General features: G+C 31.8%; 2 protein-coding genes and 1 long non-coding RNA gene across 3 annotated transcripts; 2 read left to right on the top strand and 1 right to left on the bottom strand.

Annotated features, from left to right (window-relative positions):
• The first annotated feature begins 6,182 nt into the window (after nucleotides 1–6,182).
• Nucleotides 6,183–7,081, top strand: LOC150034154 (uncharacterized). Its single transcript, XR_016532400.1, has 2 exons — nucleotides 6,183–6,420; nucleotides 6,739–7,081. It is a non-coding gene; the product is annotated as an uncharacterized LOC150034154 (long non-coding RNA).
• Nucleotides 7,082–9,746: 2,665 nt separating this feature from the next.
• LOC120086975 (S-adenosyl-L-methionine-dependent methyltransferases superfamily protein) lies at nucleotides 9,747–17,030 on the bottom strand. Its single transcript, XM_039043809.2, has 13 exons — nucleotides 16,893–17,030; nucleotides 16,403–16,518; nucleotides 16,256–16,317; nucleotides 15,904–15,954; nucleotides 15,778–15,804; nucleotides 15,283–15,387; nucleotides 15,000–15,107; nucleotides 14,760–14,831; nucleotides 14,303–14,353; nucleotides 12,025–12,087; nucleotides 11,817–11,941; nucleotides 10,818–11,019; nucleotides 9,747–10,677 (listed from the first exon to the last, which is right to left on the bottom strand). The coding sequence occupies exons 2-13, from the start codon at nucleotides 16,500–16,502 to the stop codon at nucleotides 9,979–9,981; spliced, it is 1,665 nt and encodes a 554-aa protein (XP_038899737.1). The 5' UTR covers nucleotides 16,503–16,518; nucleotides 16,893–17,030; the 3' UTR covers nucleotides 9,747–9,978.
• Nucleotides 17,031–18,629: 1,599 nt separating this feature from the next.
• Nucleotides 18,630–21,383, top strand: LOC150034153 (uncharacterized). Its single transcript, XM_090318230.1, has 5 exons — nucleotides 18,630–18,692; nucleotides 19,303–20,136; nucleotides 20,218–20,298; nucleotides 20,389–20,780; nucleotides 20,859–21,383. Exons 4-5 carry the CDS (start codon nucleotides 20,640–20,642, stop codon nucleotides 21,285–21,287), a joined length of 570 nt encoding a protein of 189 aa, XP_090174356.1. The 5' UTR covers nucleotides 18,630–18,692; nucleotides 19,303–20,136; nucleotides 20,218–20,298; nucleotides 20,389–20,639; the 3' UTR covers nucleotides 21,288–21,383.
• The last annotated feature ends 356 nt before the right edge of the window (nucleotides 21,384–21,739 follow it).

Genomic DNA, 21,739 nt, shown 5'->3' with positions numbered 1-21,739 from the left:
TAATGTCAAATATTTACCATTTATACTTAATGAAATATATATTAATTCACAATTTACCTTTCACCATGCAATTTATATTATAGAGATTTTCAACTACGTCCAACACATTTTATATTCATTTTTTTAATTTTTCTTCTTTTACAATTTGTGAGGTAGGAGAATTGATCATCTAACTTTGAGACAGATCATACAAATGTATGTCATTCAGTATTCAAATTTCACCTATTTTTTCATTATTTTGTAAAATCAAGTTAAATATTTACTATTTAAATAATGGATAAATATTCAGTAAAATTTATATTTTAAAAAATTTTGGCCATATGCATCGCATGAGATTTTTACCTAGTTGTTTTAAATTTCAAAATTACTGAAAATATTTTCAAATATAACAAAAAATCACAGTATATCAATAGACATTGATAGATCAGTGTAATCAGTGATAGGTGATAATATTCTATCAGTATCTATCAATGTCTATCACTGATAGACAGTAATATTTTGTTATACTTGTAAATATTTTGATTAATTTTTCTATACTTTAAAACAACCCTTATTATAAATATTATAAGTTCATAGATGTTCATACTTAGTATCCTAAAAGAACGAGTGTCTTATCAATTATCTTTCATTGCCCCATCTGTCCTAAAAAACACATGTTTTATCTCCTATTGCTCCATGGGGATATGATGAAGGCGCTAAGTTCGTGTCGACCTAGTTGATATGTTTCGGTACGCCTCCTGACGTTGTTTTCCCAGTAGTCTTTTAAAACACGTATCTTAGTGCATATTATTCATATGTATTTTGAGTATACATCCTTAGTGTCCAAATAATTTCATACTCTACTTACCAAATTGTCTATAGATAGTGATATTCAGTGGTTTTATTTTATGGTATGTAATATTGAGGAAAATTTTCAAAGAAAATGCTTAATTTTTCATCTACTTTTAATTGTCTGTAATTTCCTATTTTCACTTTTTTTTTCCTAATATTATTTTATTTTATTTATTTATTATAGTTATCATAATTTCTTGATTTTTGTGTTTTCATGGTGCGTCATATTGGTCTTCAATTTTACAACAAAAATCTTTTTGTTATTTATATTAGATACTCATTATTTTGATTATGTTTCATAGATTTTTCTAAATTTCAATTTGAACATATAAAATGTCGATGGAAATATTGATATTTCGATAAAAATTTACAATCTAATTAAAAGTATTTTTAGAATATAAAAAATGAGTTAAGAATACCTACTTGAAAAGTTTGTGTGTATATATATATAACAGTTTTATATATTTCGAACTCATTAGTGATTAATCTATACTCCTTCTTTGTAGTCAAATTGAATCTCCAAAATTATGATATTGATTAAAAAAAAACCTAAACACATTAAAATGATTTTTTAAAATATCAAGTCGTTTGAATTTTGACGTTGGATTCCATAAAATAATGGAGTAGATTGAATTGGAAATCATTGAAACATGAGAAAGAAAATTGAAACTTTTAAAATGTCAAAGAAAAAAATTAAAAATTTTAAGTATATTTTTCCAATAATATATTGATATCTAAAAGCCATTTCTAGTTATAAACACTTTAAAGAACCTCTGAAGAAACACTTAATAAACATTTTTTACTGGAAATAATTAGAGCAAGAGAGTGTTCCATTAGAAATTACATTATAATGCTACTCATAAAAACTATTCTCAAACAAAATTTTGATATCTTAAATCAAACAATGCATGCCAAACCATTTTAATCAGCCTAAATAAATATGTTGAAAAACTAATTACAAAAAAAATTCAAAGTTAGATGTAAGAAAGGGCCACCAAATTAAGAGCATATTCAGCTTCTTAAGATATTCAAAACCTTCATCGATCAAATTTAACTCACATTTATGATATTGTATTCTAAACATAAAATAGAAGTAAGGGAAGGATTTAATCAAGGAAAAAATTGGTATAATTAACATAACTCTTTGATGAAAATATGAGAAGCCAAATAGGGTGTTGTAATGTTATTCATCGGTAAAATCATATTTTGTTTCTAGGGTACGTAGAAGTGTTATTTGTTTGGAAAATCATATTAAAAAAACATAGTTTAAAAGAATTAGAGTGAAAATTCGAGCTTTGACCGATGTGAACAATATCGTCGTAAGAGGATCATTGTCCCTAACAAACCTATTAGCCGAAAGTATATGAAACGATGTTATATCTTTGGTGGCCTGTGGAACACAAAGTCCTTATTTTGTAATTATAATATCTCTACTATTGCACCAAACTGGAGTATCTTTCTTTAGCTCTCTCTCGCTTCGTTTTTGGCTTGAGCTTCTCTCTAGTTCTCAATGTACATATTGATTTTCATCCTTTTCGAATGATTGCAGTGCTACTTATTTGGGGGTATGATGAGGGTGTTAAGAAGGTGTTAACCTAGTTGAGATGTCTCGATGCACCTACTGATCTTATTCTCTTTTAGTATCTTGTTCAAAAAATATTAGTCGAGAATATATATCTTAACCATTTGAATCTATATGCGTTAATTAACTTATAATTATTACATAAAAGCCAATTCGTCTCAATTTCATTGAGAGATCTCTTCCTTTCATGTAAAAGTTATCTTGTGAACATCCAGATCTTATTGACCCAATTATTTGTCTTCCCACATTGACAATTTGTTCTCTAAATACGGGAAAATTTTAGGTACTAATATACTACCTTCCTTCATTGCTTGTCATGATAATAGTACTTAAGAATAATGTGGGGTCTACAAAAAAATTTATAATGACTTAATATATCGTTTAATGGCATATCAATCTATGAATAAAAGAAGTAATTACTATCGTAGTACAGTAAAATTTTCCAAAAAATTAAGTCAATTTTCAACCTTTTATTAAATTATAACTCAAACTTAAACAAAGCTTGCAATTTTAAAGTTTAATTAAGCTTAATTTATAAATGTTACAAATTTTTCATTTGAAATAAGATTTCGTTCTAAGTATTGGTTAAAATGTACTTTCATTTAAATGAAGAGACGGTAGAAGTTTTATTAAAGTTTTTAATATGGTCAATTTATGCCTAATCAAATTAAAATTATTCAAAACTCGAAGAGTTGAGGAAGATGTTGGAACTGTTTTTTTATTAAATTTAGTGGGTTAGCAAAAACTAAACATTGAAGTCTCGTTTGATAACTATTTTTTTTTTTTTTTGAAAATTAAGTCTATGGACATTATTTTCACCTCCAAATTTCTTCTTTTGTGTTATCTACTTTTCATTAATGGTTTAAAAAACCAAACCCAAATTTTGCAACTAAAAAAAGTAGCTTTTAAAAAATTATTTTTTGAATTTGATTAAGAATTCAACTATTGTACTTAAGAAAGATGCAAATTATTGTAAGAAACGTGGATAAAATAGACCTAATTTTAAAAAACAAAAAAAAATTCAAATGGTTACAATACGAACCGGAATAAAATTGCAATACTCATCTAAATCTAGGGTTCAAATTATCTGATGAAATTGAAGGTTTATAATGAAAATTAATGCAACTTAACTATTTTAAGGTTTAAAATTTTATTTTATTTTTTTTCTTTTTAAGAAGAAACAAAACAAGAAAGGAATAGTGAGTATATAAACTGAGTTTTTTTTTTTAAAAAAAAAAAAAAAAAAAAAAAAATCACTTATATGTGAAGTGCACAATAGAATTGGTGTTAAAAATTACTTTTGGTCCCTAAACATTTCAATCAAAATAAAAGGGATAGGGAAGAAAAAAGTCATCCTTTATAACAAGAGTAAGAACATCTCCCAAGATTTCCGAATTGGAAGAGACAAAAATGACCAGAAAACTTTCCTACAACATAAAATAGTCCTATGACTTTAGTACGTAGCAAGTGAGTATTTGTACTTCAAAATATACAAAAATTTAATCCTTATCATGAAAATTATTGTTATTATGCAAGGAAATTTCTTAAATGAATAAGCTTCTTTTTTTTTTTTTTTTTTTTTGAAAAGGGTATGAAATGGATTAGCAAGTGCACGGGAACATCTCCACTAGATGGAGACCTTCCTAGCACCCTCATCTTCTCCCATATATATATATATAATAAAGCACCAAAAGATACAAAAGAGTTCGGAGAAGGCTCTAGAGATAAGTCCAAACAGAGAATTAAGAATTACCAAAAGTACTAAGGTTTAGAGCAAATATCCTCCCAAAGTTGAGTATAGCTTTTGTTGCTGTTCTTAAACATCCGATTATTTTTTTCTATCCAAATGGTCCATAAGATAACATCCCCCATGTTGAAAATGATAGTTTTTTGTTGGTATTTGGCTTAATCGAGCAAAGATTTTTTAGAAAATCAATGATAGAATTGCTTCTATTGTTCCATCCTACCAAATTAGACATAGAATCCCAGAATCTCTTAGCCCAGTTGCACTAAACAAAAAGGTGGTTTATATTCTCAGCCTAATTGTTGCATAGAGAGCACCAATTCGGACTGAACACATGATTTGGGAGCTTCTTTTGGAGGATATCCATAGTGTTAATACTCTGATGAGATAAAGTCTAGAGGAAGAACTTGCATTTTTTTTGGAATTTTTGCTTTCCATAAATTTTTATATAGTCTGACTTCAAGTGGAGAGTTTTCCTTGTTTGCTTGGTTGCATGAAGCAATCTTAATAGATGAAGTTTTAAACGTCCCATTCTTGTCAAGTTTCCATATGGGTTTATTCGGGCCACCATTACTTTGTGGATTTGTGAGATTGATTTTTACTCTGTTCCATTGTTCAGTTTCTCTATCACAGAGTAGTCTTCTAGGTTGTATATCCCAATTTCTGGCTTCACTACTGTTCTAGGCTTCTTTTATATTGCCCTTAGTAATTTATGAAAGGGCAAACAGTCTCGAGAAATTTTTTGCCAAAGAACTTGAATCAACCCAATAGCCTCTACAGAAAGAGACTTTTTTCCCGTTGTTGATCTTCCACTTAATGTTAGTTGGAATTTCTCCATATTTGTTTTGGCATATTTGGCAAGGATGAGCCTTTTCCAAAGGGGAAAGTCTTTTGCATAAAAACGCCATAACCATTTACAAAGTAGAGCAAAATTTGTGTCTCCCAATTATCAATTTTGAGGCCTCCTTTATAATATGTTTATATAATCTATAAAGTCTTAATCACTAAGTAATAACAAGTGTTATATTGTTACAAATTTGAAAGCATGAGAACTAAATGGTTAAATACTAAAGTACCAAGATTAAATTATAGAAAATACTTGGGTGCAGTCCATGCACCACCTGTTGTACCCAATTAAAAATTGACATCTATCACTAAAAAAACTGATTAATTTTTTTTGTGTGCGTATATGTAGGAATTGGAAGTATGGTACTTAGTTGCAGTCAAGATACACCTAAGTATTGCTCCTAAATTATTACAAATATAAATGTATAGAAATTAAGTTGCTACATACCAAGTATAGAAAGATTTAAAGTACATATACTAAATCGTAACAAAATTGAAATTGTAGACTAAAGTGTATGTTTGAGAGCGATTTTGAAATGGTTAAAATCACTTCTATCATATTTAAAATCACTTTGAAACACATCTTTAATCACTAAAAATCAATTTATATCTAACTTTATGCTTTTAAATATAATTTTTATATCATTAAAATCAATTTTAAATCATTAAAAACATGTTGATAATGATTTTAACCATTAAAGTTTTTTGTCCAATAATATTGAATCATCACCACACTCTCTCAAATGAAAAGCAACACATATTGGGATCAGGAAGCATGGGAGAGATTAGATGCACTGTAAAATGTAGGGGAAAAAAAAGGAGAAGAGAGATTGTATACAAATTTATATTTACAAGAATGCATTGGTAACAGTAATCAAATAAATGGGACAGTAGGAATCCTTGTTTGCATACACACACACATTATTATAGATCACAAAAAATTTAAAATATATATATATTAGATTAATTTTCATATATATATATATATCTTTGTTTTTCTCCATACTTTTTCTCTGTGAATTGACAATAAAATATTAGAAAGACACCCAATAAAAGATGAACACATTTATTCCATACATTGTGCAACCTTCCCATTTGATCTTTTTATTTTATTTTATTATTTTGCTTCTTCTTTTTGAATTCTATATAAACCCCACAGTACTTCTCCCTCTTCACACAACAACTCTCCCACACCCCTCTATTTGTTCCAATTTAGTGCAACAGCTTTTGGCTTTTGGGGCCATTTCCCCCTTTTTTTTAAAACAAAAATTTGGGTTTTTTTTTTTTTTTTTTCTTTTTCCTTTGAGAAGATGATCAGTTGAAGGTCATTTGAGGTCATTTTACCAATATTTTTTTAAAAAATGAATGAAATTTAGGGTAAGGAAAGGAAGGTGACAGAAGAGAGTGAGCACACAAGGTACTTTCTTGCATGTTAGGGTTCATGCTTGAAGCTTTATGTGCTTACTCTCTATCTGTCACCCACCACCATCTCTCTTAATTCTCTCCTTTTTTTTTTTATTTGGGTAATTTTATTTTTTTAAAATTCAATTAATTTTTACCTATTCTCTTTATTAAATTTCTTGTTTTTTATCAAATGGGTTTACTAAAGTTTTGATCTTTTTTGTACTAATTAACAGCTTTATGTCTTTGAAGCTGTAAGGTTAATAGACAATTTTTATTGTTTCTTTTTTTCTTTATTCATGAGATCTACTAATTTAATTACTCAATCTTACAGATTTTGCCCTAGCTAGGCTTGTGGAATTCTTTGAGATGGGACAAGCTCTCTCATTGCAGGTCCAAAGATCCAATCTTTTTCCTTTGTGGGAATCAAAATCAAAGGATTATTATTTCATCAATCAATCACATGTGGGGTTTCTTAATGTAAATTTAACCTAGTTGATGTAACATGCAGCTGATTTTCTTTTTTATGGGTATTAAAAAATTTCTGCATTTTTGTTGTTCTTTGATTTGATCTTTTCCTTTTTCTCTTTAGGTTAGCTTCTTATTTCTATGTTATTGGATGTAATTAAACTACTTTAATTTCCCCTTCTTCAATATATATATGCTAATTTAATTCTTGTTGGGGTTTTGAAGATGATATATTCTGAGAAAGAAACAACATGAATTTATTGATTTGATTGATCTACAAATCATAGTTGAGAATTTTGGGCCTATTTCGATAACTCGATAATCAAAACACTTCAATTTCTAATCAAATATTTTTTTTAAAAAAAAAATAGGTTTGAAAACTTAGGTTTTGGAAGTTGACGACAAGATATCCGAAAGTAGTGTTTGTAAGGTTAGAAAAAAAAAATCAAATAGTTATTAAATAAGATTTTAGTTCTTCGAGTTGAATCTTTCTCAATACTAAGAGGATTGGAGTTAAAAGATGAATATGATTGTATGTTTGCAACTTTAATTTATTAATTAGAATTAACAAAATGAATATTTAAAATACCTGATGTTATATTCTATAGAAAATAAATGGTCTGAAATTTGATGGATTAGATAGTGAATAAGTATATATACTTGTTATTGCAGTTTCAATTTGCTTTGAGCAAACACACAAATCAGTACATATATGTAAGAATGTCTTTGAAACACAGTTCATGAGATATCCTATGTAATCCAACAAGACATGAATTTTTTATAATTAGCTAATTTTTTCTCTTCTGATTGGGCTCATAATTTATTGTGATTTATTACAATAAAACAGGTTTTCATTACTCTAAAAAACTGTCATAAACACATTTCTTGACTTATTTTTTCATCTTTGAATCTTCGTACATCAATAACACATTTAAAATCTGTCCTTATTGGATGATTCATGGCTTTTCGATAAATAAAGCATTTGAGTTAAATTTAGTATATCTAGTAATATTGAAGCAATCTTTGCCTCACTCTAAAAAAAAACTAGGGTTTTTTTTGTGTAAGAGGTAAAATAATTGTTAGATCAAGTACTGTTTTATTAACTATATAATACTTAAGAAAAGAGAAGTCCTACAGCTCCTTAGTTATGCTCTTCACATGTAATGTAATTGTATGAGTTTAATTTTATTGTTATTATTAGAATATGTTTGAAACTTCTTCTCAAGTTAAAGGATGTACGATTCTGAAAAAAAAATGTTAATGTTCTGCTATACAGTTGTTTTAAAATAATATAAATCAAAATTAAAGTAAGAACTTTGTTTCAAAAAGTTGAGAGTTATGAAGAGAATTGAATGAAGCCATTATTTTGTAAGAGATTCATATGTTTCATAGAGGAAGCTAGAAAGATATATCAGGAAAAAAAAATTAAACAAAAACATCAGCTTCTAGAGATAACTTGCTTGACAGAAGTATGGACTGATGCAAATAATTGATGTTTGATCCAATCTCTGCTGGAGATTTTTTATTTTCGTAATATATATATTATAGGAGGAAGAGATTTGAACTTTCAACCTCTTGATTCTTTTTGAAATAAATATATGAGGTAGGATGGATCAGTAGATACACCAGGACGTCTCGACTAGGTTGACATAATACCCTAACACTTTCATCATACCTGGGATATCAAAAGATATCTTGATATAAAAAAAACTGTACAATCCGAGAGATGGAGCCGAGCTCAATGTTAGATAATACAAAAACAAAGAGAAGTGGCCATAGAAAAGCCTTCCTGTTCAAAGCAATACTAGAGATATCATAATATACCAGAGAACTTTTAACTCACGGTTGCAAGTACACGTTTTATGTTAATTGAAATACGCTAATATTATTGTTAGTCTTTTTCTTTATACCCTTCCATTCTATACAAGTTGGATTTCTTTTCCTCCTTAATTACTTTCCTCAAATGTGGTTTTCTTCAAAATTTTGAATGAAATTTTTTTTCATTCTTAGTTCAAGTTCAAAAACACCAAACTTTAGTGATGTCGTCATAATTCATTGTTTTTCCTATGCATCCATTTGGATTTGAATTTCTAATTTAGTAAAATAACTCATTCGGAGAGGATTAACAAAAATTTAAGTGAAGTAAATAAAGTTTCTAATAACTATTTTATTTCTTGTTTTTGTTTTTTAAAAATTAAGTCAATTTCATCCACATTTCTTATCATGATTTGCATCTTTCTTAAGTACAATGGTTGAATTATGAGCTAATTTTCAAAAACAAAATAGTTACCAAACGAGACCTAAAAAAGTATACGTTTTCTACCCATGAAAAAAAATTGTTTTTCAGTAGAGTTGAGTTATATTGTGTAAATATTTTGTTAGAAAGTTTTTGTTTATTAAATGAAACCCTAAGTTTTTGTTTGCCATTGGTTTATATTTATTATATTACTATGCTCTATCCACTGTTACTGGTAAAACAAAACTAGAGAATTACCCTAAACCAAGAAGAAGAATCTTCCACCGTCCTATTCACTAGGGAATGAGCTACAATGTTGGGATAATACCTCACATAGGAGAAGGAAACAAATCCCAAGGTATACACAAAATCCTTGGGATCATTACGTAAACAGAGACTTTTTAATTAAAAATTACAAAGATGTTCAAAACATCGATGACTTCCAAAAACAATCGGATTCCACTAAAATGTAAAATGAAGATAAATATGTACTAGATTCATCATTACATAGGCTAAAATAAGATTAGCTCAACATTATTAAACATACATTCATTCACTTGAGGTTGAAAATTCAATCCTGAATCATCACATTCATGTACTTAAAAGGAAAAAAAAAAAAAAAAAAAATCATCAGTACATAAATGCAATGGGGTGTTTCATAAATTCCACGTCCACTCTCCCGTTTTCCTGGTACAAATAAATGCGCTCTCGTATTATGAAAGCTTAAATATCAACTCAAGTCTATCCACTGATCTTCCGGTACAAATACAATTAAATATCAAAAACTGCAGATTCGCATATTGATTCACATATTTGATTCTATGCCCTCCTTTGACGTATCAAAGAGAAGGCCGATAAGAAGTATGTTGATCAGTTATCTGGAAGGAAGTACATAATATTCAAAGCGGTACTGGGGATATCACAATCTCTATCAGCGAACCAAGAGCTTACAATGCTTTGGGATGACTTAGATGAGACTCCTGCAGTCCAAGAATCAGCCAGCCTAAAACCGAATCGATGAGCAGTTGAAACAATTGTTGGCTCGTCAACTCGACGCAGGACATGGCAAAGAATCAATGCACGTTCTGAACCCTTGCTAGATGAAATCAGCTCTTTTGCAGTAGAAAACAGTGGAAAAATAGCTTCAGGAACATACGTGACATCAGTCCCTATGATGACATCAAAACCTCCTGAGCTTAATTCTCTGATAGTTTCAATATGGATGCTATTTCCCCACTCTAGTCTCTCTGTAATTAGTTTAGTGAGGAAATGCGGCTCAAGATTTGAAGTTACGTTTTGATATAATAGGTCAAGAGCACTCGGATCTCCGTCAGTGGCAACGACGAGATTAGCAGAGCCAACAGCAACCATAGAGCAGATGCCCCCACAGCCACACCCCAGCTCTAACACCCTCTTTCCAGCACATATAGCTGGATTTGCTGCCAGGACAGAAGCCATCAACCGAGCGGATTCCCACAGCATCAAACCAGTTGATTTGCAGGTATGTTGAAACTCTCTCGAGAGAACTTTAATTTTGAAATTCCATCCTCTAACATCCACCTCAACAATCTACGAAAATCAAATGATATGACGCAAGTAGAATTTAGAATACGGTTGGCCAGACAGGTCCAAAGAAATAAATGGAAAGATCAATAATCTATATGATTTGAGGGCCATCTTAAAATTTTATCCTTGGGATAAATACACACCTCATTATCCTGAGAAGGTGGAATTCCAAACATATCAATTGCAACACCCTCAGAGAAGTCAAGTTCAAAATCATTGACAGGCAGCTCTGAACGGTTCTCCTTGGGCTTAGGCTCGGTTTTCACTTGACCAGGAAAGCCTGCCGTAAGTTTAGCTTCTGGAGTTGCAAACTCTGAAAGGCTGAACACAGCTTGGACCCATCGCCTTAAATCACAAATAGAAACAGTACAATAAGAAAATAAAATATACCTCGCCCTAAAGGCTAAATTTGTAACACAAGGAACAAAAAATAATGGGTTCGAATTGCACATTCAGCAATTTCTTTTCGTAGTCAGCAATATCTTTTCGTAGGTTAGGACATCACACATGCACCCACATCATTGACATTGAGAATGATCAAGACAATCACGATAATGAGTTTGAATTTCAATATTGCAATTCTAAGAGGTAGGTCAAATGGGCCAAAGATCTGATTTAATATATTGTGGATTTGAGCCTCCCAGACCAGCCCCCCGAATACTGAAGGGAAGAGAAGGCAAATTGCTCCATGGGATTGACTCGCAAACATAAAATCAAATTGACTAAAGCTTATAATGTTGAAGTGCTACACAGCTCTTAAAACTAATTTGAATCTGGAAAAACAATCAGAGAGTGAAAGAATTTAAGCTGCCAGAAATTAGTAAAATTACCGAGCAAAACATGCCAACGAAAAGGTAAGGACATGATAACAATTAAACTAACAACTACGATATCCAAAACCTAATGCGTGGGTCAATAATCGGCTAGCACTTTGAACCTGGCAATTCGAATTCACTTAAGTGGATATTTGACAAAACAATTAAACTAACAACTACGATATCCAAAACTGTGGACACTACAAATTAGTCATAATTTTGGTCATGTAATGGATAAGCCCTTTTCCAATCTGAGCAAAGGAAACCAACTGTAAATGAATTAATTTATTCAAGAAAAAGGTGGCAATATTTGTACAAAAATTTTACCTATTCATGATCAATTCCCTCGATCTGTTCTCGACTTGTTTGCAACATACATCAAGTTCTTTAACATCAAATCCATTTTCTTTAAACGTACTTGTAAGAAACTCATTGGAGAAGTAGAAAGCACGCTGACCAACGTAGAGGCATCTAGATTAAAAAGAGACTAAACAAAAACGCATACTACTGTAAGCATGAAACGATTGTTACTTACAGTTCCATCTCCTCGAACGTAAAAGTTCTCACTGATCTTTTGATCTTTGCAATCAAGTCGTTCCTGTAAATGAGACCCCGAGAGATTGTGCATATGTATACTTGAGAACCTTAGGGTGAAGAAATGTAAAAATCTTATATAAAGACCAACGAAAAGGTAAGGACATGATAACAGAAAAAGGGATGCTCTATCCTCTAACTACTAACGTGGAAATTGTTGAACATATAATTTGTAGCTACGCTATCATTTCAAAATTCTGCTTTGAGCATTTTGATGTAAAATGAAGAGGCCCTTTAGATAATACATAGGGGTTTGGCTTACCAACATGAGTTGAGTTGAGTTGGTATAATATACCAACTCATTGTTTGACCCACCAACTTTAAATGTTGGTGGAGTTGAGTTGGTATATTTTACCAACTCATTCCAACTCTCCCTTCTTCCAATGTTTTCAATGACTTCATTCATCGGCTATCGTCAGCGACTATCACTGCCACATTTTGGGAACCAACTCAACCACTTTGACACGGCCAACTCCGACGACCAACTCTGGGCCCCAACAACCACCTCTAACGATATTTTACCAATTCTAATGACCGCCTTCGCGCAACCAACTCCGACGACCAATTTTGAGCTCCGATAACAATTTCTGACCAACTCCAACAACCACCTCCGACGAAAACTCTGGCAATAAGTTCGACAACCACCTTCGTGTGACCAAGTCCGACGACACTTTTCAGGCTTTAGCAACCAACTCTAACGATCAATTTCAAGCTCCAACAACTGCCTCCGATGACAACTCTGATGATCAACTCTAACTACAAACTCCGGCTAAAATCATCTTCAATGATCAACTTCGACAACCGCTATTGCATGACCAACTCGATGACTAACTCTAAGCTTCGATAACCACCTCCGATGACAAACTCCGACGACCAACTTCAATATCATCTTCGTGCGACTAACTTGGAGCTCCGACAATCACCTTCAACTACAAACTTCGGCAAAAATCACCTTCAATAATCAACTTCAATAACCACCTTCGACTCATACGTTCGTGCAACCAACCTAGGGCTCCGACAACCACCTCCAACTACAAATTGGCTCATTGTTGGCCATTAATGAAAAACCTATTTTTTGTGCACGTTCAACTCATACATTCCATGACTATTAAAGTAGGTTGTAAGGTTGTTGATTATATGAATAATAGTATTTTGTTTACTTTAAATGCAATATGTAGAAATTGTAAAATATAATTTTATTTGATTGAATTCACATTTCAAATGAGTGTTTAAGAATTTGGAAATGTATTTATGCAATTGAATGGTGGAACAAAAAGTTAAGAAAAAACAAACAAAAATAAGAAATAAGAAATAAAAAAAAACCATAAAATGGATATGGGAAATTTTCACAAATAGAAAAAATGTCAAACTATTTACAGAAATAACAAAAAAAGAATGATAGACACTAATAGACTTCTATCAGCGTCTACCACTATTAGACACTGATAGACTTCTATCGACCTCTATCAAAGAAGATTAAAATTTTGCTATTTTGTGTAAATAGTTTCCCTTATTTTTCTATTTTTGAAAATCCCCCTATTTGTTTTCTAGAACATTTTTTTTAGCAAAAATTAGTGAAAAATAGAGATTTGTTCTTTGACAATCCTCCAAATTTGAAGAAATTGAAAGTTGAATTGTTTAATAAACGTGGTGACATTACATTGCTTGCTAAAATGATGGAAGAGAATAAACTAAAAAAAAATCATGATTGAGCAAAAATAGAAAGAAGAAGAAAAAAGAATAAGAAGATGATGAAGATGAAATTCATGGAGAAAAATTAAGAATTAAAAGAGTTTCTCATTTTATTTAACCATATTCCTGAAAGAAATGAAATTAGTTAATTGTTGTTCATTAAAAAAAAAAAAAAAAAAAAAAAAGACGAACTTTAAAAAATAAAATTAAAAAATTGCAATTCATATTTAATTAAAAAGGGTAGAATTATTGAAGAAAAAAGTTTCTAAACAAAAATAGTAATCATAAAAGTAGACTATGAAGAGTTTAAAAAACTGCACCATATACCCTTGACATATGAACTCAACTCTGCACCCCAAATACAGACATATAAACTCCACAAACATATGAACTCCAGACATCATATCTCAACTCAACGTCCTAAATAGTCCCATAATGAGATAGGAAAATTGACATAAGAATCTGAGATGAATAAAAGCAGAATAGCGCACACAGAAAAAAGAGATCAAAGAAACATGATTAGAAACCTGAGCAAGGTCACCAGTTGCATAGTCACGAAACAGAACACATCCAGTTGGCTGAAAAAAAAGAAAGATAATCAAATTTCATTGGTTCATCAGCCGTTCTTAACAAGATACCATTTAGAAAAGTAAATAAATAAATAAATAAAATAATGATGATGAATGAATGAATGAATAAATCTTCTGGTGGGTATCCAAACATAGAAATTATACGAAATGGATATATCGCAATATCGAGAAGAAACTACAAGATATACAAGTAATTCGAGGTTTCTGCACCCTTCCTCTTGAAATATCTCCCAAACCCTAAGTCACTAGCCAAATGCCTAAGTTCGTCCTTGTCCACATTCTCAATTTATAATCAATCTCCATAACTACTTTCCGAACTAAAAAATTGATAATATACTCTTATAATATTCCTAATTATATCTCTAACATCTTAACAGTGCTAATGGGTTCTTACTTTCAAAACTTTTTTCGCATTTTGCAACACCAGGGACATCTTCTCTGGAGAGACTGCAGACAAAACAAAAATCTGCTTAATCAGTTAGCTACTTGAAAAAAAATATTAGAAATGAGACTAAATTAGAAGATCAAATGACTGAAAAAATGGTAAGATAGAAAAAAATTTCAACATACTAAGCTAGTTAAATATCAACAATACGTTCAATAGAGAGATAGTAATTAATTTTCAGTAAATTACCATCATTACTACATCGATTGATGACGGAGAAATGTGGTTGCTCACGTCATCTGCAGTAAGATCACAAACAAATGCAGCAACACGGCTCTCATTGAAGTCTTTATGTGTCTGCATAAGCAAACCAATACATTTTGCCAACTTTAGCCACAATTATCAATATCAAATTCCAAAAGCTGATGAAATACTAGTTGGAATATGAAGGCTGTGAAACAGGACAGTGATGAAAATGCTAAACTTCTTAGCAAAAATTTGCTATCATAAAGTAAGAAAAATGCCATCAAACCTTGACTAAATTCACTGCTCGTGGTGAGAAATCACATGCATGAATGAAAACATTTGGGTATGTAGCAATCAAGGGAAAAACAGTGTTTCCTGCTCCACAGCCAACCTGAACCGGAGAGAAAAAAGTGGTCTAAGTACCCAGAAAGTGAAAGAACAAAGCAGTCGCTGAAACAACATCGAAAGGATATACTAATAAAGTATTTGACCTTATCTAACCTAACCCATCACGACATCTAAATTTCCTCTTTTCAATGAAGATAAATGTTAGTAAAAAAGTTGTGTAGTTATTGCTCGCCCCCATCATTGCTAAATCAGCAGGAGGTGATCAAAGGAAATCCATTCCATCATGAACAAGCTTAAGGGACGTGAGATATTATTGTGAATAATTCGAAATACTAACTAGCACCCAAAGAAAGATAATGGTAGTGTGTTTTTCATTTTAAAACATGGATAACCGGGCAACATTGAACTGAAATGACAAGATTTCACCACTTACCTCCAAAACAACTTTTCTTTCTTCTGCCTGAAGATCCACAAGATAGCAACGATTGAGTTCATTTGAGGCCTCCATAAAACAAGAAAAAAAATGCTACAACTAAACCTCGCAATGTGTTGAACTCACAAAAAAGTATTGGCCCCATTCTTTGTCCAGGTAGTGTCGGTCCTTGAAAAACTATGAAATGAAAATGGAAGTAAATACCATTGCAATGTTATAACTATGCTTATACATAGTAAAAGAACAAAATTGAAAACTATGAGTAAATTTCAATTTTATATGAAGGTGAGTGAACAACATCAGCTTTATACACAACGGAAAAGAAAATAAGCCTAACCAAATAAATCTTCCAAATACCACAAATCAATGACAGAGTATACGACTACTGGATTTATACAGTAGTTGGAGGCATTGGAGTTCAAAATGGGTGGCCAATAGTGAAGTAGTTGAGACAGATTTTAGCCAAGTAGGAACTTACTCGATCTTGATGCTTTTTATAAAAGATATCCCAGTACTTCTTAGCATCCTTTTCATACTTCTCTGTGAGAATGAAAAAGTGTTAAATGTGATATATGTGAGAGTGCATGTGCTCTTGAGAGAGAGAGAGAGAGAGAGAGAGAGAGACCTCTCCAGAAAGGAGAAACTCCAGAACTAGAGGTAGAGTATATCTGAATCTTCTGAGTAGCTGGCTGTTGCTCCACAGGCTGTTGTCCATTCAAGGCCATACTCTCTCCCTCAAAACTGCAAGAAAAAAACTTCAGAACAGTAACTTTCAGAGTATACAAAATATCTGTACATTACAATTAATTTAGTACTTCGCAGCACCTCCAAATCCAACCCAGTTCCTACAGGGTAAATAAAAAGGGACCTCAAAGCATAATTCCTCTCAAAATAACTTTCATAAAATCTTGAGCTACCATTTCCAATTACAACTACATGAGTATCGATTGAGCATTCAAGCGGGAACTAGTAAAGAATAATCCAGTGTGAACAACACAGACAAAGATGAAAAGGCCAGAATATGCTGAATCAATCAAAATCACAAGCGATAATGAGCCGATGGATGAAATACAACTTCGCAAATAATCTACCATAAGTAGAACATTGGTGTTAACCTGTTAAGCTTCAGATCGAAGAGCTGAACGAGGAGAGTTGCCGAGTCTGTTTAAGCAACAACGTCTTTGCCGCCAATATGGGCCGTCGCTTTTGTTGCACAGAGGACACGGAGCGGAACCAGGGTTTCTGCAGAGGGTTTTTTAAACTTAAAACGCAGCGTTTAAGGGCCATTGGTAACAGAAACCGACGGTTAACCGTCACTGAGCCAAGCGGGAAGGAAGGATCAAAATAGACTTTTAATATTAATATGGTTGTTTTCAAAACTTATTAGAGAAATTTTATTGTTTTGAAACTTAGAGAAATTGTTTTGGGAGTTCGAGGCTAGAAGTTGAGGGTTGAGGATTTAATGTAGAGGTCAAACGTTGAAAACTCGACAAACAAATAAAAACTTGGAAACAATATGTATATTAGGCATACATAAGTCGAAACGGAAACAATATGTATATTAGGCATACATAAGTCGAAACTTCAACCCTCGACAAGAAGATAAGTGGGTGAAGGAAATCTCGCTAATATTGTGATGAGGATCTCGCTCTAGAAGGAAATCTCGCTAATTTTTAGGTTGTCGAAGGTTGAAGTTTCGACATACATAAGTCGAAACTTCAACCCTCGATAAGGAGATAAGTGGGTAAAGGAAATCTTTGCTAATTTTGTGATAAGGATCTCGCTCTAAAAGGAAATCTCGCTAATTTTTAGGTTGTCGAAGGTTGAAGTTTCGACATACATAAGTCGAAACTTCAACCCTCGATAAGGAGATAAGTGGGTAAAAGAAATCTCGCTAATTTTGTGATGAGGATCTCCTCTAAAAGGAAATCTCGCTAATTTTGTGATGGGGATTTCGCTCTAGAAGGGAATCTTGCTAGAAATGTGGGTTGAATCTCGCTAGTAAGGTGAGCTATCGCTAGGAAGACAGTTTATTAAAGAAATGCTTGAAGATCTCACTCATGAGGAGAATCTCGCTCATAATTGTCTTCACTTTATTTACTTTCCATAAATAAATAAATATATATATATATGACCAATGAGAAAAAAAAGCTAATAATCATTAATGAAAAAATAACAGCATTTTGTTACAACTAATAACTATAATTGAGTAAGTTTAATGAAAGTGCATATATTAAATTTGACTATAATTGAATAAGTCTGAAAAAATATGGTCAACCTTGATTTTATTATCAAGTAAATTAAAAAAATATATGAGGTCCTATCACCATGCTGCCCCTGCACCGATTCCCCTGCGTGATTCCCTGCATGCATTGACCGACTGATCCAATTCCCCTGCACCGATTCCTGCATGCATTGACGCATTCATGCCCTTCTGTCATAGCCTTAATGCCTCTTCAACCACCTCAAACCCATGGGTCGAGTGTTCAACACTCGACCTACATCCTTTTAAACCACCATCCTCTTCATTTTTGCTCACTCACTCCCTCGATAGTTCACTGCACTTGATTTTGCTCACTCCTCTCCCCTTGATTTGCTCACTGCCCCTTCATAGCTCACTGCTCCCTCACTGCCTTCAAAAATAAGCCTTCAAAATCATCTTCCTCTCCTCCCATTTCCATTTCCATTTCTCTTATTGTATTTTGTTTAATACAAATTATTCTCACACAACTATACTGGTTCGTTACTCTACTAAATTTTTATTTTTTAAGAATAATTATAAATTTTATTTTTGTTCTTATATTATTATTTTTTTATAGATTCTATTTTTTTTTTTAATTTTTTGTAGTTGTTGTCAGATAACAAATAGTGAACGTTGTCACTTTGAAGGAAAAAAGAGAACTACCGTCGAATCTGTGAGTTGAACTTATGATATTTGAAAAGTTTAGTTTATTCTTATGATATTTGATTTATTTAGTATTAACTTTGATGTTTATAGTGTTAAAATGTTTAGTTTATTGTTATGTTTAAGAAGTTGATATTTATAGTTTAATACAAAATTATTGTGATAGTTAACAAGTTTAGTATAGTTTCAAAAGTTTAATATAGTTTGAAAATTTTAGTTTATTCATATGAAAATTATTATTGTTATATTTATTGTGATAAGTTGATATTTTCTAGTATTAACTTTGAAGATGTAGTTTAAAATAGTTTGAAAAAGTTTAATTTAATTTAATTTTTTATTTTGTATTAAATTTGAAAAAATAATTTTAAAAAGTTTACCTCATTTTAATTTGAAAAGTTTAATTTGTTGTTATTTTTCAAAATATTTATAAAAAATTTAATTTATTGTTATGTTTAAAAATAGTTATAAAAAGTTTAATTTATTGTTATGTTTAAAAAGTTGATGTTCATAAAATTTAAAAAGTTTATGTTTATAAACTAAAAAATTTAATATTTTTTAATATACTTCTTATAAAAAGTATAATACAAAAAATTGATATTTGTCTTTTTTTTTTTCTTCAGAAAATGGCAAGCAAATGCTTGAGATTTTTGTTATGGTAATATGATTGATGGTATTGATGGAATTGAGTATGACCAACCACCAAGTGAGAGTTTTACCATAAATGTGAACAGTGGAATTGTATTTGAACAATTCATTGAAATGGTTGGGATGTTACTTAGTGTAAATATGGTAGCAAATCAGATAGAAATAATATATAGACATTCTAATCTAGAACCATCAGGATCAATAAGAACTGGCATCTGATCACAACCTTGGTCGAGAGATGGAGGCCTGAGACGCATACATTTCATATGTCTGTTGGAGAGTACACTATCACTCTACAAGACATAGAAGTGTTGTTGGGGTTACCTGTTGACGGCGAGCCGGTCACTGGAGTGATGTACGATGACTGGTCAGAAGTTTGTCAACTGTACCTCGGTGCAACCCCACCTACCGACAAGATTAAAGGATCGAGGTTAAGTTTAATATGGTTAGGAGCACAATTTTGTGAGCTCACAGATGATGCAAATGAGGAAACCGTCATAAGATATGCACGAGCATATATACTACAAATGATGGGTGGAAGCCTGTTTTAGATAAATAAAGTCATTTTATTCACTTGATGTTCCTGCACTGTTAGCTAACCTCCATGATGCGAGGCGGTATTCATGGGGTGGAGTATGCTTGGCATGGTTGTATAGACAACTATGCAAAGCAACAAGACTTGAGGTTCGAAAAATAGCTGGGTCTCTCATACTTTTGTAACTATGGGCTTGGGAGCGATTTCCAACAATGGCTCTACAACTACAACATGTTAATGACGCTTAGTTAGTTGGACGAGCCTACGGTTCTCGGTATGTTGTTTTAATTCAACTTAATTTTTATATCACTGATCTAGTTAATTTAAATTCTAAATTATCAATTTAAAAATTTAGGTGGAGAATTGTGTGACTAGGACAGGCATACATGTAGTTAGCCAGTATAGATACATGTTTCATCTGCTTCAACCTGAACAGGTACATTACACTGAACCTGATTGATTATTTTATACACATTTTTATTGTATTTGTCTTTAATATTCTCTAATATAATATTTTGTGTTTCAGGTTATTTGGGAGCCGTACAAAATTATTATGCATACTTTGTCTAATTTTTGTACGAATGGTCAAAACATATGGCGGACGATGAGTCCTCTCATATGTTTTCACATTGGTGAGTGGCATCTTCCTGACAGGGTGATGAGACAATTCGGTTTTCAGCAGGATGTCCCATCGCCTTGTAGTATTGAATCCGTACCGCATGATATTGACCTAAGAACTGGAGATTGGTCCGAAAAAGTTACACATTTGGTAGTGCGATGACACTATCGTGCAAGGTTTATTACAGTGGGGTTTCTCTTGAACAGTTTGACACAGATGTCACTCTAGAATATATTCATTGGTATAATAATATCACAAGGCGCTACGTCACTCGTCCGGGAGCAGCTGTGAGTCATCTGGTAAATAAATGAATATTATCTAATTATTTTTAATTTAAATTTATTTTAAATATTGTCTAATTGTTTTATTATTCATAGAGATCGAACAACAATAGACTCCGTGAGGTTGCGAATGATCTGAACCATGTTCTTACTATATGTAGTGACAACCAAAGCTATATGGAGGAAATTCATTATATATACGATATACCTATTGTTCCTCCACCAGCTCCTAAACGTAGAGGACCTGTTCGAAAAGAGGATGAGTTTGATGAGGTTGCACATAATGTGAAAGAGTTGCCCCCTATGATGCAGACACAGAGTCAAACTGATTATGTTAGTCCGATGATGATAATGCTAGCATTTGGTTCAGGACATTATGACTTAGAGGCTGGTCCTTCGTCTTCATACGTGCATGGACATGGTCGGGATCGTGGAGAGTATAATGAATATTATGAAGCGTCTGCAGAGGTACCAGAGCAACATCAAGAAGAACCCGAGCAACCTCAAGTTCAAAGTCGACGATGACAACTAACTTGAAATCGACAACGTCCGCCTTATGGGACACATTGATTTTTGTAATTATTTTTATATAAATGAGATATTTAGTTTACATTTTTTTATTTTTATGAGATATTATTATTTTTTATTTATTCTTTTTAGAGTTTAAATAAAATAATAAAATATTTTTAGAAATTGTTTTTATAAAATGAAAAATTAAAAGAAAAAGGAAGAAAGAAAGAAGAAAGTGGAATGTGTAATAATTAAAAAAGAAAAAAAAAAGGAAAAATTTGTACGGATGACCCAAAAATTGAAGTGTACTCTTGCTCTCTATCAAAATCTCGCTATCTCGCTCTCGTTCTCAAAATCTTGTTCTCTCTCTTACTCTTCCTCTTTCTTACTCTCTCCCAATACAAAATTTCATTTTGGGCGATGACATCAGCAAGCGAGAGTTATTAAAAAAAAAAAAAAAAAACAAT

This window comes from Benincasa hispida, chromosome 9 (genome assembly GCF_027475165.1).
Source record: "Benincasa hispida cultivar pf3 chromosome 9, pf3_genome.v1.1, whole genome shotgun sequence".
Taxonomy (NCBI): Eukaryota; Viridiplantae; Streptophyta; class Magnoliopsida; order Cucurbitales; family Cucurbitaceae; genus Benincasa; species Benincasa hispida.
Note: the sequence above shows the minus strand (reverse complement) of the source record. Positions and strands in the feature narration are given on the sequence as shown.

Coding starts and splice junctions, on each gene's coding strand:
- LOC120086975 (XM_039043809.2), bottom strand. CDS start 16,502: ATGGCCTTGAATGGACAACAGCCTGTGGAGCAACAGCCAGCTACTCAG. Junction 14,832..14,999: donor CAATCGATGTAGTAATGATG/GTAATTTACTGA, acceptor CTGATTAAGCAG/ATTTTTGTTTTGTCTGCAGT. Junction 10,678..10,817: donor CACCTTCTCAGGATAATGAG/GTGTGTATTTAT, acceptor TGATTTTCGTAG/ATTGTTGAGGTGGATGTTAG.
- LOC150034153 (XM_090318230.1), top strand. CDS start 20,640: ATGACACTATCGTGCAAGGTTTATTACAGTGGGGTTTCTCTTGAACAG. Junction 20,781..20,858: donor GAGCAGCTGTGAGTCATCTG/GTAAATAAATGA, acceptor TATTATTCATAG/AGATCGAACAACAATAGACT.